The following is a 19212-nucleotide window of genomic DNA, read 5'->3' as shown; positions in this document are numbered from 1 at the left end:
TTTTCTGTTGGTTCCCACTCGCAGACAGGTCACAGCACACCTCCGTGCCCTTCCCATTGGCTTGGGGAGCCCACGCCGATTGGCTCGCCATGCCGCGGGTTCCGGGGCTCACCCACCATTGGTCTGTGCTGCTCAGTTTGCACCGCCCATTGACGTAACATCTCCGCCCCATTCCCGAAGGCGTCCCTCTCTCGACTCCGCCTCGCGGCGAAGTTGTTAATGATAATTGGTCGGCTTTGGCCCTTGCAGCTTCCTGATTGGCTCCTGCAGGTACAGGGGGTCGGACCCTGGTGTCGTAAGCCATCTTGTATGTTCATTGGCTAACGTGCGAGGGTCAAGGGACACGGATAAAGATGGGTTGCGCAGCAGAGGCTGCTAGGCAGCAAGGTCAGCCCTCGCGTCCCACCAGGCACCGCGGCAAAGGGGCGGACCCCTAGTCCGAAGTCGGGGACCGAAAGCCGGAAGTGCTAGCCCTTCGCACAGTGCCACGGGAAGAATTCGAACCCGTCTTGTGAACTCTGTTCTGCTTCTGGTTACCCACAATGCCTCTTACCTATTTAACGGGACAGTTGGCGTAGGCCCACCCCTTTAGTTACCCATCATGCTTTCTGTGTCTTTCCCCCAACCCTTGCCTCAGGCACTGAAGCTTCTATCTTTGGCCCATTCATTCTTATCCCATTACCCAGCATGCCTTCCGCTCCATTCATTTCAACTTAGTTGCCTGTACGACTTTTAGCCCTTTTACGCCTGTTCATTTCCCACTTTCTCTTTTTGTGTGTATTTATTAATATTTGGCTGCACGGCTGGACATGTGGTATCTTTAGTTGTGACCTGTGAATTCTTAGTTGCAGCACGTGGAATCTAGTTCCCTGCCCAGGGATGGAACCCTGTCCGCCTGCATTGGGAGCTGCAGAGTCTTAGCTGCTGGACCACCAGGGAATTCCTCCCGCATTCTTCTAGCTGTACCTTAGTTGAGGATCAGGCTTTGTGTCTATTGCTCAACTTGCCTGTGGCCCCTATTTCTCCCTTATTCATTCCTCTACCCCTGGCTCTTTCAGAATTTTCCACAGTTGATTGTGATCCACACAGTCAAAGGCTTTGGCATAGTCAATAAAGCAGAAATAGATGTTTTTCTGGAACTCTCTTGCGTTTTCCATGATCCAGCGGTTGTTGGCAATTTGACCTCTGCTTCTTCTGCCTTCTCTAAAACCAGCTTGAACATCTGGAAGTTCACCGTTCAGGTGTTTCTGAAGCCTGGCTTGGAAAATTTTGAGCATTACTTTACTAGCATGTGAGATGAGTGTAATTGTGCGGAAGCTTGAGCATTCTTTTGTATTGCCTTTCTTTGGGATTGGAATGAAAAATGACCTTTTCCAGTCCTGTGTCCACTGCTGAGTTTTCCCAATTTGCTGACATATTGAGTGCAGCACTTTCAAAGCATCATCTTTCAGGAATTCCATCAACTCCACTAGCTTTGTTCATAGTCATGCTTTCTAAAGCCTACTTGACTTCACATTCCAGGATGTCTGGCTCTAGGTGAGTGATCACACCATCGTGATTATCTGGGTCGTGAAGATCTTTTTTGTACAGTTCTTCTGTGTATTCTTGCCACGTCTTCTTAATATCTTCTCCTTCTGTTAGGTCCATACCATTTCTGTCCTTTATTGAGCCCATCTTTGCGTGAAATGTTCCCTTGGTATCTCTAATTCTCTTGAAGAGATCTCTAGTCTTTCCCGTTCTGTTGTTTTCCTCTATTTCTTTGCACTGATTGCTGAGGAAGGCTTTCTTATCTCTCCTTGCTATTCTTTGGAACTCTGCATTCAGATGCTTATATCTTTCCTTTTCTCCTTTGCTTTTCGCTTCTCTTCTTTTCACAGCTATTTGTAAGGCCCCCTCAGACAACCATTTTGCTTTTATGCATTTCTTTTCCATGGGGATGGTCTTGATCCCTGTCTCCTGTACAATGTCACGAACCTCATTCCATAGATCATCAGGCACTCTATCTATCAGATCTAGTCCCTTAAATCTATTTCTCACTTCCACTGTATAATCATAAGGGATTTGATTTAGGTCATACCTGAATGGTCTAGTGGTTTTCCCTACTTTCTTCAATTTAAGTCTGAATTTGGCAATAAGGAGTTCATTACCTGAGCCACAGTCAGATCCCGGTCTTGTTTTTGCTGACTGTATAGAGCTTCTCCATCTTTGCCTGCAAAGAATATAATCAATTTGATTTTGGTGTTGACTGTGTGGATCACAATAAACTGTGGAAAATTCTGAAAGAGATGGGAATACCAGACTACCTGACCTGCCTCTTGAGATACTTATATCCAGGTCAGGAAGCCACAGTTAGAACTGGACATGGAACAACAGACTGGTTCCAAATAGGAAAAAGAGTACGTCAAGGCTGTATATTGTCACTCTGCTTAATTTAACTTATATGCAGAATACATGAGAAACGCTGGGCTGGAAGAGGCACAAGCTGGAATCAAGATTGCCAGGAGAAATACCAATAACCTGAGATATGCAGATGATACTACCCTGAGATACTACATATCTCAGATGCAGATATGGCAGAAAGTGAAGAGGAGCTAAAGAGCCTCTTGATGAAAGTGAAAGTGGAGAGTGAAAAGGTTGGCTTAAAGCTCAACATTCAGAAAACGAAGATCATGGCATCTGGTCCCATCACTTCATGGGAAGTAGATAGGGAAACAGTGGAAGCAGTGTCAGACATTATTTTTTTGGGCTCCAAAATAAATGCAGATGGTGATTGCAGTCATGAAATTAAAAGATGCTTACTCCTTGGAAGGAAAGTTATGACCAACCTAGATAGTATATTCAAAAGCAGAGACATTACTTTGCCAACAAAGGTCCATCTAGTCAAGGCTATGGTTTTTCCAGTGGCCATGTATTCATGTGAGAGTTGGACTGTGAAGAAAGCTGAGCACCAAAGAATTGATGCTTTTGAACTGTGGTGCTGGAGAAGACTCTTAAGAGTCCCTTAGTCTGCGAGGAGATCCAACCAGTCCATTCTAAAGGAGATCAGTCCTAGGTGTTCATTGGAAGGACTGATGCTAAAGCTGAAACTCCAATACTTTGGCCACCTCATGCGAAGAGTTGACTCATTGGAAAAGACTCTGATTTTCTGGGAGGGATTGGGGGCAGGAGGAGAAGGGGACGACCGAGGATGAGATGGCTGGATGGCATCACGGACTCGATGGACATGAGTCTGAGTGAACTCCGGGAGTTGGTGATGGACAGGGAGGCCTGGCGTGCTGCGATTCATGGGGTTGCAAAGAGTCGGACATGACTGAGTGACTGAACTGAACTGAACTGATTATCCATTGGACTGCTGTTGTAGATTATTTTTGCTTATGCCCTGGACTCCTCCCGCTCCTTCCATTAACCATGGCTTATGCATTTTTGCTCATTATCCCCTCACTTATCTCTTTCATATCTTTGGTCCTTTTCTTTTTGTCTGTAACCTATCTTAACTTCTAGTCTACTGATTCCCTCAAGCCCTGGACCCTGAGCCACACCTCTCCCCCACCCCCCACTCATTACCCATTATGTTCCACCCCTATCCCTTAAACAGCCCACAGAAAACACCAGTAGAGACCTGGTCAAAGTACAAACTCATATTTTGTAGGAAATGCTATATTAAAAACCACATCCCCATCCCTAATCCAGACGATCCACTCCCCCCAACCCCCAAGGAGATGTTTGGGTCCAGTCTCATTGGGCAGGAGTAAAAGGGCTCAGTAGTCTTCAAAGTAACAGCAGATTCTTCTTCCAAGGTTGGCATCAGCAAGGCACACTCTGCATGAGGCTCACCCCATGTAGCCCTGAGCTGGGGCTTAATTCTCTGGAGACAGGAATTGGGGTAGTCGGGGCACAGGGAAGAAGGGTCGGTACCCTGAGACTCCTGCCTGCAGGAGGGAGGAGATGGGGAAGTTCTGCTTTGGGCTGGGGAATCCCCTCCCTCCACCTTTAGGGGACAGGGAGGGGAATGGGTGACAGAGGTTCTGCCGCCTGGAGGGCTCAGGTCTGAGCAGCAGAATGTCCCCAACACCCACCCCAGCAGATCTATTAGGAGTTACTGCCTGGGGAAATATCAGGTCTGGGGTCTTCTTTGGGATTTGGGAGGAGTCTGGAGATGGTGGGTCATGAGAGGTATAATCTATGTCTGGTGAATCCTTGGGTAAGAGTGTGTGCAGAAATCTACCTTCTCCAGCCCCTCCTAAGCTTATCAGGTTTCCATCATCATGGCCAGTTTCTCTGAATCAGAGATCATTGATTAGAGGTCACAGTGGAGCCACCAAGATAGATGGTGATGATGAGATGCATGTGTGCTAACTGACAGTGGCTGGGCCCGAGGTCAGATCCCTGACAGAAAGTTAAGATATCAGAAAATGAGAGGTGAAAGGGCAAGGCCATGGTGGCTCACACGTACATGGCCCGGGACATGACAAAGCCTTTGCCCTGGTAGGCCTCGGGGGGGCTGGAGTAGGACAGGGCGTCATAGATGGGGTTGATCTTGTCCATGTAGTCTTCCTCCTCCTCCTCGTCCTCTAGATCCAGGGAGACCCTCTCCACAGCAGGCGGCCCTGGGGGCACCAGGATGGGGGACCCCAGGCTTGTGGCCCCAAGGATCAGGGGCCCTGACCGCTCTTCCAAGGTGGGCAGCTCATGGTATCGAGGCATTTCCTGGGAATGGGGAGGGAATGAACCCAAGGTTACCTCTTGAGCATGACACAGAATCCCAGTTTGCTCCTTAACCCGCAAACCCTGACCACCGTCTCCCCATGCCAACCAGAACAGACCTCACCCTATGTCACCCTTGTTCCCTGGGTTGATATTGGGATAATCATGTAGGTGGTTCTTAACTCAAAGCCCAGAGCATGGACCATACCCCATTGATCCTGAGCCTCTCCTTTTCTTTTGATCACTGAAACCCTGGTCTTTCCTCATGAGCCTTTGAATTCAATCTTGACCTAAACTTAAGCTCTACCCTTGAAACTTGACTTGTTCTCAAACTCAATATCCACCCCCTGACCTCCGGCAGGCCACTGAGGGGAGTGACTGTCTGTCTTGTCCCAACTCCAGGCACAGTACCCAGCAAATGGAGATACTCAACTGGTCCTCTTTGATAGAGTGATTTTAACTCTCATCCCTTGTCCTTGGACTTTCAAAACCATGTCCGTCCTCACTGAATCCTAAATACATCTCAATCCTCTAAGCTCTGACCAGAGATACAGCCCTGAACTTGAGTTGTAACCTTTAAATCCTTGGTCTCTTATGTAAGATTCTGAGTGCGTGCTCAGTCATATCTAACTCTGTGGGACTCCGTGGGCTGTAGCCTGCCAGGTTCCTCTGTCCATGGGATTCTCCAGGCAAGAATACTGGAGTGAGTTGCCATTTCCTACTCTAGGGGATCTTTCCCACCCAGAGTCCTGCGTCTCGTGCATTGGCAGGCAGATTCTTTACCACTAGCACCACCTGGGAAGCCTCCTTTTATGTAAGGAGGCCCTTAAACTCAGATCCCAAATCCACCCTTGACCTTTCCCAAGTTCCTACCTGCTCGGCACATGAGACACCAGCATCAAAGTAGGGGGTCTTGAGTGGGCTGTGCTCCGAGGCCCCCAGGGTGAAAAGCTGGGAGGGCTTTGATGGGAGAGAGAGGGACAAGTCAGGACCTCCCCCTTGGCCTCAGTGGGGGAAGGTGGGTGGGGAGGTGGGGGCAGGCTGGGCTCCAGGGAAAGTGCTTACCATCTCTGGTTCCTCCAGCTTTGCCTTTGGGGTTGGTGGCTTGTATGACGGAGGTCCTTCCAGTCTGTGGGGTAGGAGGTAAGTCAGGTGGAGGCTAAGCCCTGAGAACCCCTCTATTTCAGAGCCACTGCACATCTCTTTCCTCTACCTGATCTCCCTTTTCCACCACCCACCTCCCCTTCCCCTGCTGTCTCCTACTCATTCCATGAATTTCTCTTCTTCCAGGAAGTCCTCCTGACTCTCCAGGAGGAGCCAGAGTTCCTGTGGTAGGATCATAGCTAGCTATGTGTCTCTAATAGGGCACGTACTGAGTTTGTATTTGAATATTACTTCTGATCTCATTCAACAATTGTATCCCGCTGTGAACAGTGTGAGGGGAGAAAAATGAGATTTGTGCTGTGTTCCCAGAACCCACGATGAGGAGTATCAGGACATATTTGGAGAAAGGCAGAATGAGAACTTCCATGGTGGTCCAGTGATTAAGAATTTGCCTGCTGCTGCAGGGGACATGGGTTCGATCCCTGGCCCGGGGAACTAAGACCCTATGTGCCGTGAGCCAAATAAACCCATGGGCCACAACTACTGAGCCTGCATCTAGAGCCACAGGCTGCAAACAGTGAAGCCAGGGCACCTAGAACCCGTGCCCTGCAGCAAGAGGAGCCCCACAATGAGGAGCCTGCGCCATAGCTAGAGACTAGCCTCTGCTCGCTGCGACTAGAGGAAGCCGGGGCGCAGCAGTGAAGACCCGCGCAGCCAAAGAAATGATTTTAAAAAGAGAGAGAATGAAAAGAATGAGTGAAGCGCTTTCCTGTCGCCCAAACTATATTAAATTCCCTCATTCTGCACACCTACAGGCCACAGTATCCTGTATATATAATAATGGCAGGTGCTCACTACGCCTTCTATCCCCAGCTCAGATGTCCCTGCCTCCAGGAAGCCCTCCCTGATCTTTCAGGCTGAGTCAGGTGCTCTCTGTAGCCGCGCTCAGCTCCTTCAGTTTCCCTAGCCCATTCCTAGCCATCCTGGACTGTCATTGTCTGGGGATGGATCTGTCTTCTCCAGACTGGGAACCCCAGGAGCTCAAGGCCAGCGCCATCTCAGACACCACTGGGTCTCATGGGCTTAGAAGATGAGAACATCAGCAGGTTGTTGGTTTGCATGGACTAGATGATTAAGACTGGTTCACAAACGTCCATCTTAGGGAGCTTGTTCTAATATAGACGCCAAGCCCTTCTTGTGAAAGTGCTGATTTAGTAGGTTTGGGGTTAAGCCCAGGAAGGTGCATTTTTAACAAGTGCTCCCCTTACACACGCTGGGTCACATTATTTCAAAACCATTTTGCCCCCAAAACTTTCTTGCTGAACAAATTTCAGCAAGTGATTTCAGCTCTCTGAACCTGTTTCCTTTTTGAGAAGATGTGTAGCCTTAGCTCTGTCTGAGAATTTAGGTTTCCTTGATATGATACATTGATGTGTGTGGCTATCTTTTATTTGCATTTTAAATTTATTATTTTGGGGACATTTTTTAAAGGCTTATTTATGTATTTGGCTGTGCTGTGTCTTCCCTAAGGTGCATGGGCTTCTCTTCTTGCAGAGCACAGGCCCTAGGCACACGGGCTCAGTGTGTGTGATGCAAAGGACTGGTTGCTCTGTAGCGTGTGGGATCCTGTGGGACAAGGGATCAAATCCGTGTCCCCTGCGTGGGCAGATGGATTCTTAACTACTGGGCCACCAGAGAAGCCCTTCTTTGGACATCTTTTAAGTGTTTTGTCTCATCGTTGTGTTCCTAAATTTAAGGGCCTCGCCCCACGGGGATACTTTCTGAATTACCTACTGAATGAACAAATGAATGGATGGATATGAGGCTTCACTGAGATCACAAGCACGATGCCTCTTATCAAGTCTCCATAAGATGCTGTTGAGATGTCAAGATGCCTCTCATAGCAAGTGCTCTGCAGAGAGGAGTGGAGCTAGTTTCCCCTAACAGCCCCAATATTCCTCTTTTTTCACAGTAATACGGATTTTGACTGGGCATGTGGCCACCCAGAATAAAGACTACATTTCCCAGCGTCCTCTGCAGCTAGGGCAGCCATGTGACTAGACCCTGGCCAATGGGAAATGAGAGAATGTGATGGTTCCCTCACAGCACTGCCCTCTATTTCCATTTCCCCTTCCCACTGGCAGGCAGGGTGGTCCCTGAGGCCAGGATGGCCATGTCTGGTTGTCCTGTCCATAGACAATGATAAGAGAGAAGGGAGCCATCTTGGAATGTGAATGAAGGGAAGGCAGAACAACAAGAGAGCAGGAACCTGGACTCTGATGACATCACAGAGCAGAATTGTCATGGCCATGACTTCTAGGAAATAAGCCCTCCTCTCCACCCCATTTAAGTCCTGGTCATTTTGGATCACTCTGTTTCACAGAGTTTGATACCATGCAGGGTCCTGTGGGAGTCCTGGGGCACAAGGCCTTTCTGTGTCCCCCATTTCTTTGTTTATAGGAAACACCCTGCATTCAGCCTCCATGACCTTCCCTGAGTGCCAGTGGGGAGATTCAAGCAGTTGTTACTTAGGGAAGGCAGGAGATGCAAGACCAGGGAGAAACAAACAGTTAAGAGCAGCCTTGGGCCAAGGTCCTGTTTCCCTATTAATGGATACACACACAACAGTATCTTTGAACTACTCTGCAGATAAAGAAATCCCCTCCAGGTGGGAGAAGCAACTGATTAATGATGGTAAGTGGCCCACAAGCATGCAGACCCCAGACCAGTTGGACCTGAAGCTTGATGCTGCTGACTCCTACTTACCTCAACACCAACCCATCAGAAGAATGTCCATGGGATGATCACACTCTCTTTGAACAATTACTATAAAACTTCTCAATATCTTCCTCAAGTTAGGACACTTGGGTTCTGAGGGCAGTAGCCTGCTACTGTCCCCCTTTGCCTAGCAAAGCAATAAAGCTACTCTTTTCTGGGTGCGTGCTAAGTCGATTCAGTGGTGTCCGATTCTTTGCAACCCTCTGGACAGTAGCCTGCCAGTCATCCCAAATTCTGTCTTGGAGATTTGATTCGGCACTGGTGTATGGAGAAGCTGAGCCATTTCAGCGTCACAACCATCACCGACGACTTTCTCCCAGCCTCCTCCCCCACCCTGTGCACCCTGGTCCTGGGACCCCTCCCCCATCCACTTCTCAGGACGCTTCACTCACTCCTCCTCCTCCTCTGCCCCCTGCAGCCTCTGCTCCTTCCGCTGCTGCCTGCAGATCAGGATGCCCGTGGCGGCCACAGCAGTAGCGATGATGGCAGCGATGATGCCCCCAATGATGCCCCCTGTGGCCCCTGCTCCGGCTGTGTTGGGTGTCTCTGCAAGAAGGAGGACAGCGTGAGGGAGTCTCCAGGAGGAAGCCACACAAGGCCTTATTCCCAGTCCCACCCCACCCTCCAGTCACCACCTGCCTGCCTACCACCTCTCCCAAGGGCAGAGGACATTCTTTTTATCCACTTAATCCTCACTGAGCATTTGTTGTGCGATAGAATGGTGAACAAAACATGCAAAAGCGCCAGTCCCATGGGACGAATGTTTTGTCGGACAGGGAGGCCACAAGTAGAGAAACAGACATAATAGCTAATGTGCCAGGTGACGGCAAATGAGAGAGGGTAATCATAGGGGGGACTTCCCTCGTGTCGAAGTGGATAAGAATCCACCTGCCCGTTTGGGGGACATGGGTTCCATCCCTGGTCTGGGAAGATTCCACATCCTGCGGGGCAACTGAGCCCGTGCGTCACAATTACTGAGCCCACGCTCTAGAGCCGCCAAGCTGCAACTCCTGAAGCCTGCATGCCTAGAGCCCCGTGCTCTGCAACAAGAGAAGCCACCACAGTGAGAAGTCCGCGCACTGCAATGAAGACCCAGGACAGCCAAAAAAACCAATTATACACATATATATGTATACTTCCCTGGTGGCTCAGATGGTAAAGTGCCTGTCTGCAATGCGGGAGAGCTGGGTTCGATCCCTGGGTTGGGAAGATCCCCTGGAGAAGGAAATGGCGGCCCACTCCAGTACTCTTGCCTGGAAAATCCCATGGACAGAGAAGCCTGGTAGGCTACACTCCATGGGGTCGCAGAGAGTCAGACATGATGGAGAGACTTCACTTTCACTTTCACATATCAAGGCAATGCCACATAATGCCACATAATGCCAGTGTCATTCACCTTACTTATAGTAGGGAAGTGCTAAGTGACAGAGCAGGGTAGTCAAAAGTAGTCAGAGAGCGCCTTACTGGGAGATGTTTGAGCAAAGGCCTGAAGTAGCTGTAGGGGGCGAGCCATGAGGGTATGAGAGCATTCCAGGAAGAGCCAACCGCCAGCCAGAGCCAAGGTCCTCTGGAGGAAGTCTCGGGTTGTTTTTAGGGACAGGAGGGAGCAGAGCAGAGAGCTGATGGGAGAGTGTGGTGCTAAGGGAAGAGAGGTGACAAGGAATGGAGCAAAAAGGCAGAAAATCGGGGGCAGGCGTGATTCTGGGCTTGGGATCAGAACCCCTCATGTATTATACAGAATGAAGTTATCCTGGGCCGAGCATTAGAGGGCCTCCAACCTCACAGGAAAAGGGGGTGGAGAGAAGTGTGACTCCCCCGCTACACAATCCTGGACCTCTCCTTTGTAACACTTTCCACTTCCTGAATCATTATTGAGCCATTACCTGTTTACTTGCCAATTTCCACACTGTGCGGTCCAAGGGACGGGGTCTGGCACACAGCTGGTGTTTTTCTAGATGCATAAGGAGGCGCCCAGCAGGGACACTTGGGGACCACTGTCTGCCAGATCGACCACATTCCCGCTCCTGGCACTGCCCTCCCGGTGGGGGAGGAGGCGGCAGCTGGGGTAGGAGGTGGGCAGGACAGGACAGGGTGGTACAGACAGTAAACAGCCAGAGGAAATAACAAGTGTGCCGAGGCCCCGCTCACAGGCCGCCCCCTTCCATCAACCCCGCTACAGAGGGGAGGAGAGAAAGCTGCCCGAGGGAATGCTGTCTGGATCCCTGGACCATCCCATTTCCACGGCTTCCTGTTACACAGCCTGGCATCCTCTGGAGGGCTTCTCAGAGCGTCGGGGAAATATCAGAGTAATTGCGCTCAGTCCACACACTTGCTCATCCTAAGGCTGCTCCTCTGACTGCGCGCCACCGCCGTGTCCGCCGCAGAGCGAGTGGAACGCTCTGCTGGTGGCAGAGGCAGACTCGCCCAGCGTCTCCCGGGTGCTTCACCCCACGCTAGGTGTTCGGGTGCAGCCCAGCCTTAACTGAGTCCCAGGACAGCCTTGGGAGCAGAGATGAAGGCCACCTGGGGTGGTCGTGGGGCTGGGGAGAGTGGAAGTGACTGGATTTAACCTTGCCTCCTTCCTCGCCGCCCCCCCCCACCACAGTCCCCAGCCCGAGTTTGGAAGATTTTCTAACGGAGAGAGGGGGCAGTGAGAAGGATACAGAGCCCCTCGTTGGGCCCAGCCTGGGGATAAGGGACTAGGAAGAAGGTAGGAAAGGCTGACGTGATGTCCTCCCCAGGTGGGGCTCCCCTGGTTTCTTAGCACCCCAAGAATGCAGGTGGCAAGTCCTCCCTCCCAATGTCCTCAGCAGACTCCAGGAGGTCGGGTCTGAGATGCCCCCAGAGGATCAGATTCCAGGCCCTCACCACCCCTGAGGGCCCAGGAGTCCACGATCTCAGCCCCATTGGGCCCAGAAACTCAGTTCTCCGGCCAGTCTGGCCACTCTGCCTGGGAAGGCTGTTCTGGAAGCCCCGCATCCAAGCGCCAGCCCCTGAGCCCAGCTCCCCGGGCCTCAGACGGCTTGGACATCCAATGTGTCCTTCAAGGACCCAAGTGACCAGAGTTCTCCCTTCCATCAGCCTCCCCAAGTCTAGCCCCCACCACGCTTCCCGTCTCCAGCACCCACCCGCTGGGACCTAGCAGTCCCTGTCCCACCCCCCAAAGAGGGGGTCTGATGTATTACAAGACACCCCGGGATGTTTTCCTCCAAAGCGTTTATTAACTCCTGAGTGTCATGGGGCCATGGCAGGCTGGAGCCCGAACCAAGAGTCTCTGTGGGGGGTGGTGCTCTGTGGGTCCCCATTCTCCAGCGCCCCCCTCCCCCGGGGGGGCCGTCCCCTGCTCCTTGCGGCCAGGAGTCAGAAGTCCAGTGTATGATATTCCAGCGCCCTCTACATCCCAGGGAAGGAAGCGGGAGGTAGCCTTGAACTCCAGTGTGTTCCGGACAAACGAGTTCAACCAGCCCTGGGCCCTTGGCTGGCCGGTGTGCGCAGTGCTGTGTCTGTCTCAGTCTGTCTGTCTGTCTGCCTGGGGGGGGGGGGGTGGTGGTGGGGGGTGAGTGGGGTCACACGTAAATCGCCCGCCGGGAGATGAGAGAGCCGTCCAGCTGGGACTCCAAGTCGTCCTCCAGCGCCGGGGGCGGCGGCAACATGAGGCCTTTCTCTGCCTTCTCCTCCTCGTCCTCATCCTCCTCATCCTTGCCCTGTGGCCTCAGGGGGCCAGGGTCCACGGGCGTCCAGAAGACGGGACCCCCATTCCCAAACACCTGAGTTTTCGGGTCGCAGGACCCTCCTGTGCCGCCGTCTCCTCCTCCTCCGGGGCTCTTCCTTCTCCTCACCCTCAGCAGGATGAAGGCCAAGGACCCCCCAGCCAGAAGCAGCAGCACCAGCAGTGTCCCCCCCACAGCCCCCCACACCACTGGGCCCGTGCCTTGAGACGAGGCCCGGGGGGTGTCTGAGGAGAGAGAAGAGGGGTGAGAGAGAGAGGGAGACACGAGGTCAAGAGGAGACATCTGGAGGTGGGGGGCGGGGGAGACAGGACGCAGCAGGGCAGGGCTGGGAACTGGGGAGGCAACAGGGAGGCGGGGAGGGAAGGGAGAGCCCCGCTCACTCTCCGCGCCAGTGGGTGCCCTCCCCCAGATGGGTTTCCTTACACCTGCCTAGTGCTTTGCTAACAAGACAGAAAAAAAAGAAAAGACTCCCGAAATAACAAACACAAAACCAAAATGACGATTGCTAGGGATTCCCTGGCCGTCTAATGGTTAAGACTCCGCGCTTCCACTGCAGGGCATTGCTCAGTCACTCAGCCATAGTTTGGACTCTTTGTGACCCCATGGACTGCAGCCCGCCAGGCTCCTCTGTCCGTGGGATTCTCTGGGCAAGAATACTGGAGTGGGCTGCCATTTCCTCCTCCAGGGAATCTTCCTGACTCAGGGGTAGAATCCGAGTCTTCTGCGTCTCCTGCACTGGCAGGCGGATTCTTTACCAGTGAGCCACCTGGGAAGCCCTGCTATAGGGGCATAGGTTCAATCTCTGGTCGGGGAACTGAGAGCCCACCAGCCGAGCCACGCGGAGACAAAAGCAAAAACCAACACACACATACACACGTGCACACGTGAAACAACAGCTCGCTACCCAGCATTTAAAGCACTGGTCATTTCACTGAAAATTCCACATTTCTTTTACGGCAAAAAAAAAAAAAAATCAGATCTGGCACTATCACACTCTCGTCTCCTCCACCTGGTGATGGGCTGCGGCTGAGTGAGGCTGCGGACTCCGGGAACAGAGTCCCACACCTGGCCACCCTGTCACTCGCCAGGACCTTGTAGGCATCTGAATTTGGCACTCCCTCTCAGAAACTCTGAGGTCAGGGTCACAGAATCTTGTGGCTGATCCAGCCAGAAAGAAGCAGAGATGCGTTTGAGCCTGAGGCTGTTGGATCCCAAAGCTCTGAGCACTTGAGAGAAGGGGACTGAGGAGATTGAGCCCCCCACCCCATCCCCAAGGTGGAAAATGGCACTCTTTAAGCCCACAGTCCCAGGGGTTTCTTCTCCCTGCTGAGGCTGAGCTGGTGGGAGGGGAGGGCGGGGTGGGTAGAGAAGGAAGCAGGGGAGCGCTAATCGGGGAGGAGTGAGGATGAGGGAGAGGGCGTCTGGGGCCCACAGATGCAACCAGCATCTTATCACATACTTGCCTTCCCCCACCCTGGCATGCAGGGCCTGAGTGGGAGAGACCAGGGAGGGACCTGCTCACACCTGACCCTCCCCTCCCCACGTTTACTGGAGTGGGGTGGGGTGGCGGTCATGACCTAGCGGGCTGTCAAACCAGTGCAAACAACAGTAAAACAGAAGAGAAAAAGTCCACCTCAAAGGTAAAGGGCCAACAATACTCTGTGAAACTTCTGGCGGGGATATATGTCTACTCCTGCACCCTGGGTGAAGGCGGGAAAGACTGTACGGTGAAGTCTGGAGGCCAGTTTTCACACGTGTCGGGACGTGTGTCCGCGTTACTGAAGGTAGTATTTTGGAGGTGCTGGCTGAGCGTGCTCCTGTCTTAGGGTCAGAAGTTTCTGAAGCAACGTCTAGCCTGCGGTGTGGCCTGTGTACTTGTTTTCTCTGGTGTGAGCCCCAAATGGAGTGTGATGGACTGTGTGGGTCTGTGTGCACGTGAGGAACGGGAGGCGTCTCTGAGAATCCCTCTGAGGTGACTTTGCCAGGAGCTGTGAGTGAATCTCCTCTCCGGGCAAGGCCCTCTGTTGACACATCACTACCTTTGACTGAATTTCTAGAGTGCTCAGAGAGTACCCCCATCGGCTGGAGTCCATCTGTAGGTGTGTGACTTTGCAACGGTGTTTTTGACTGCCTGTGGGTCTTCGGTTGCCTTTGCGGGGGAGGGGGGTGTTTCCACGGGTGTGTGATTTTGTGCGCACCCCACTCACCCAGGTACGTGTGCTTCACTGGGTGACTACTGCCTGTCCAAGGCTGAACTCTGATGGTGGTGCGTTCACCTTGGGGGTTGCCAGTGGTGGGCGTTCCTGGGGTTTCTGGCTGTTTCGGGGGCAGCGTCCCTGCTTTTGTGGCTGTGTGTTTCTCCCATGGCCTTTCAGCGTGACACTGTCTGGGTCCTGCAGGCTCCAGCCCCACGGGCCCAGTGTGGGCGGAGAGACCGGTTTTTCGGGTGGGTGTGTATCTGGGGTACAGTTCAGGGGGCGTATTTCCAGTTGGGCACCTTGCTGGGTGGGTGGAGCTGACCCTCCTCTGGGTGTGCCTTGGAGGGCAGGACTCTGACTGGGTCATCGCTGTATTCCCAACATCAAGGAGAATGGCTGGCCAAGAGGAAACCTCAGCAAATAACTTGTCAGAGGATGATTTGTTGACAGAAGCTCCACAGCGGCATTTCTGGAGTTTCCGAGGGCGTGCCCTTGAGAATGTCTTCAAGTCTCCCTCTCAGCATCGGGGTGACGGCGTTTCCCCGTGTGGGCTTGCTGCGTGTCTGTGTGGCGGTGTCTCCCTCCAGGTGTGTGTGTTTGTGGACCTGAGTGTGTGAGGCGTGCTGAGGGTGGGCCAGTGGTCTCTCTGGGCGTGTGGTTTGTGGCAGTGTTTCTCAACGGCTGCGTCACATCTCCCTGGCACGTGTCGGAATTCCTCAAGAGGGATCCGTTTTCATTTTTTGGGGGGTGGGTGTGGGTTGAGGATCCGTTTTCACGTAGGTGTCTTTCTAGACATGTGTGTGTGTGTGTGTGTGTGTGTGTGTGCGTGTGTGTGTTGTGATTGTCGCAGCGAGGGGCCTGCTTCCACCCATCTCCAGTGTGTGTGTCTGTCTGTCTTCACACGGGTGACTCTGAGTTTGTCTTTGGTTGTATTTCTGAGATGGGGGGGCACACCAAGGCCCCCTGGCTCCCTGTAAGCATCACAGTCTACAGCTGTGATTTTAACCCCATTTCCATCAGCCTGCACCTGGGCTTCATTTCCTTTCACTTTTTCCCTCTCCAGCTGTGTATCTTGGGTCCCGTCAGGGAGACTCAGAGCACTTCTGACTGCCAGACACACCGGCCACTGTTTCCAAAATACCACCTCCAGGGAGTTGCCTGGCGCTCCACTGGCTAGCACCCCAGGCTTTCACTGCCATGGGCCTGGTTTTGGTCCCTGGTCGGGGAACTAAGATCCCGTCAGCTGAGCGGCAGGCCAACAAAAGAACAAAAACCAAAACAAACCCAAAATACCACCTCCAGGAACACAAACATCTCAACACACACACGCAAACTGGTTTCCGGCTGGTACCGGCCAGCCCTCCCTGTAAAAAGTCTATTGTCTCTGAGTGTTCCTCCAGCTGCCCTCCCGTGACTGAGTTGTCTGATTCCCATGGGTGTGTCTCGTTGGCTGGAGGCTGGGCCAGTTACCCTGGATCTCTTCCTAACGACCCTTCTCAGGCCTCAAGTTCCTAACTCCTGCCAGCACCTACCCAGTCACCCCAATCCAGACTCCACCTGGGGCGGGGGATAAAAGCCATGCCCCACATCGGTGAGGTGGGTGTAGCCCACCCCAGGTCGGCGGCACAGACCCCCACACAGCCCCAGAGCCCAGTGGGAGGAACACTCGGGGAGCAGGCCCTGTCGTCACACCACCCCAAGACCCACTCACCTCGAACGAGGACCACCTGCTCGGCTCGGCCGGTGCCCACGGCGTTGGTAGCGGTGCAGATGAAAGTGGTGTTGAAGAGCCGGTCCACTGAGTGGACGATCAGCTTGGGGCCCTGGGCCACTGCTGAGGCTGGGAAGACACCCGAAGTCCTAGAGGGTGTGGGGGTCATGTGAGAGGGACAGCATGGTCCACGGGGGGCCCAGATCTGGTCCCTAATGACACAACCCTCAAGAGCCAAGCTCCACAGCCTTGAAACTTACTCCTTGACACCCCAAACTGCCAGCTCCCTCCTCCTGGGGGACTTACGTTGCAGGCCTCTGGCCTCCGGTGTTCCTTTCTCATGACACAGGAGTCTGAGCCCCCAGCCCCTCCTTCCTCAGACCCAGGGGTCCAGGCTCCCAGCCCCTCCTCCCTTAGCCCCAGGAGTCCAGCCCCCCAGCCCATCCTCCTCCAGACCCAGGAGTCCAGACCCCCAGCCCCTCCTCCCCCAGACCCAGGGGTCCAGGCTCCCAGCCCATCCTCCCCCAGGCCCAGGGGTCCAGGCTCCCAGCCCCTCCTCCCTCAGCCCCAGGAGTCCAGCCCCCCAGCCCATCCTCCTCCAGGCCCAGGAGTCCAGACCCCTATCCCCTCCTCCCCTTGACCCAGGAGTCCAGCCCCCCAGCCCCTCCTCCCCAAGCCTCAGGAGTCCAGCCCCTCAGCCCCTCCTCCCTCAGACCCAGGAGTCCAGGCTCCCAGCCCCACCTCCCCAGACCCAGGATCCAGCCCCCAGCTCCTCCTCCCCCAGACCTAGGATCCAGCCCCCAGCCCCTCCTCCCTCAGCCCCAGGAGTCCATGTCCCCAGCCCCTCCTCCCCCAGACCCAGGAGTCTGGCTCCAAACAGGACTCACGTGCTCCAGTCGTAGCCCGTGGGCTCTGGTTTGCTTCGGACGTTACAGTTCAGGGTGGCCTCACTACGGCCGATGTACCAGTTGTCGTCATAGCCAGATATGGAGACCTGGGGGGGGTCTGCAGGAAATAGGGGGGACTGGCTCAGTGACCAGGTGAATTCCAGAAGGGGTGACAAGTGAGTAGACAGATAAGAATCCAAAAGAACAGGGTGGGCCCAGGGACAATGCCTGCTCAGAGACCGCCCAGGGACTTCACTGAGGGCCATTCTGAGGAAGTTATTGTTCAGTGCAGGCAGCACCCGAGCCAGCCACTAGAGATAATGTGTGTCATTTCTGACATGCCCAGAGCAGATTAGGGAATTAGTTTAACTGAAGGCATTGTCTGGGGAGCTAGTATAGAAAATGCTGAGTTGGGGTATGCGGTTGGAAAAGCTGCTAAGGTAACTATTTGGCAGAGTCTGTGGGGAGAATGCCAGAAGAGCCTCTCTGGGGAATATCGGGGTGGGGGGTGTCAGGGTAAGCAGTTTGGGGAAGAGTGAGCTCAGTACATATGGGAAGGGGTCGGTATTCACAGGGTCCAGTGGTTAGGACTTGGTGCTTTCACTGGCATCGCTCTGGGTTCAGTCCGTGGTGGGGGAACTAAGATCCCGCAAAACCCCCACCACCGTTGCCACTAACAACATTGACCACAGCACAGCGTGTCGACAGGGTCCACAGGGATCAGTGTAGCCACATTCGGGCAGAAGTTGGTGTAGAGACCCCAGGCGAGTCAGTATAGACAGTGCCCAGGGAGCCAGCTCAGACAGTACGAGTGGGGAGGTGTGCATAAGCAATACCGGCCTGGGCCGAGGAGACAAAGTAGTTGATACACAACAGTGAAGGAGCAGTGTCAGCTGGGGTCCATGGGGGCCAGAAGAGATTGCTGGGGGCACCTGTATGCTGGTTACAAAATCAAGGGATAGCCCTAGTTTGCTGTGTTTGTCAATTCTCTTGGTATAAATACTCCCCACAGTTGATTCAAGCAACCAGTAACCCTTAATGGACGTGGAACTGGGAAGAAATGTACAAAACTGACCCTTGCCAGCCCATTCTGATGTGCCATTGACTGCGGCAATAAGTTGAGAGCCTAGTGAAGCTAGTGTAGACAACGGGCAGGAAGGCAGTGCAGAAGTTGATCCAGAGTGCCAGTGTAGACCACACTCCGGGATCGCGGAGACGGTGCCCCAGAGGAGCCAGTGTTTTGGGGCGGAGGAGCGGTCACAGCCTGATGTACTCACAGCGCACGGAGAGAATCACTGGCAGCAGTTTGGGCTCCTGGAAGCTCTCATGTTCCACTTTGCAGATGACCTTGACCCCGTCTGCTTCGCTCAAGGGTGTCACAGTGTAGCGACTAGTGATGGTGACTGTGCCAGGCAGGGGCCCCGATCCCTGGGTCTCTTTGGCCTCCCCATCCAAGGGTGAGAGCCAGGAGACCCGGGCAGGTGGTCGGCCGCCCGCGGAGACACAGCGGGCCACGGGTACAGGATCCAGATTGAATGTGACCTCCTGTTTCTCAGCATGGTTCTGGGGCTGGGCTGGGGAGAGGAACAGAGGGGGTGGGTCACTCCGCACCTAGAGTCAGTCAACAAACACCCTCAGCAGTGGAGCTGAGCAGTTAAGTCCCAACTGGAGTGGAATGGATTGCCATTTCCTTCTCCGGGGGATCTTCCAGACCTGGGATCAAACCCATATCTCCTGCATTGGCAGGCGGATTCTTTACAGCTGAGTCATCTGGGAGGCCCAAGACCCAACTGCAGGGCTTCACTTCCCAGTTTTGGGGCTTTGCGGCCGCATGGCTTTAGACAAGTCATTTTCAACCCTCTACGTCAGGTTCCTCTTTTGTAAAGTGGGGATAGTAATAGGACCCACCACAGAGATGAAATAAATTGACATATAAGGCGCTTTGGACAGTGCTTGACACTCACTGTGCTATCTAAGTGTTAGCCGTTATAGTACAATGCATTTTCTGGTCTGCTCTGCTAGTAAAGCAGACGGTGTCCACAAGCCTGGATGAAGCTGTGGTTTTAAGCGAAGAGCCAAAGCAGAACAATGCAGCTCAA

The 19212-nt window shown here is 53.5% G+C and overlaps 1 protein-coding gene across 3 annotated transcripts in view; it reads right to left on the bottom strand.

Moving 5' to 3' along the window:
- Positions 1-3623: 3623 nt before the first annotated feature.
- Positions 3624-19212, bottom strand: part of NECTIN2 (nectin cell adhesion molecule 2) — a 33162-nt gene continuing 17573 nt past the window's right edge. The window contains exons 3-10 of one of the 3 annotated variants that reach the window (XM_069551050.1): positions 18391-18687; positions 17114-17231; positions 16227-16375; positions 8979-9132; positions 5770-5833; positions 5578-5664; positions 4454-4707; positions 3624-3929 (exon numbers count right to left, since the gene is read on the bottom strand). In XM_069551050.1, coding sequence (XP_069407151.1) covers positions 3656-3929; positions 4454-4707; positions 5578-5664; positions 5770-5833; positions 8979-9132; positions 16227-16375; positions 17114-17231; positions 18391-18687 — 1397 coding nt within the window. In that variant the 3' untranslated portion in view covers positions 3624-3655. Of the gene's footprint in view, positions 3930-4131; positions 4708-5577; positions 5665-5769; positions 5834-8978; positions 9133-11785; positions 12542-16226; positions 16376-17113; positions 17232-18390; positions 18688-19212 lie in introns of those variants that run through there. The other 2 variants (XM_069551051.1, XM_069551052.1) reach the window with 2 other exon arrangements.

This window comes from Ovis canadensis, chromosome 14 (assembly GCF_042477335.2).
Source record: "Ovis canadensis isolate MfBH-ARS-UI-01 breed Bighorn chromosome 14, ARS-UI_OviCan_v2, whole genome shotgun sequence".
NCBI classification, from domain to species: Eukaryota; Metazoa; Chordata; class Mammalia; order Artiodactyla; family Bovidae; genus Ovis; species Ovis canadensis.
This window is presented reverse-complemented; position numbering and strand designations above follow the sequence as displayed.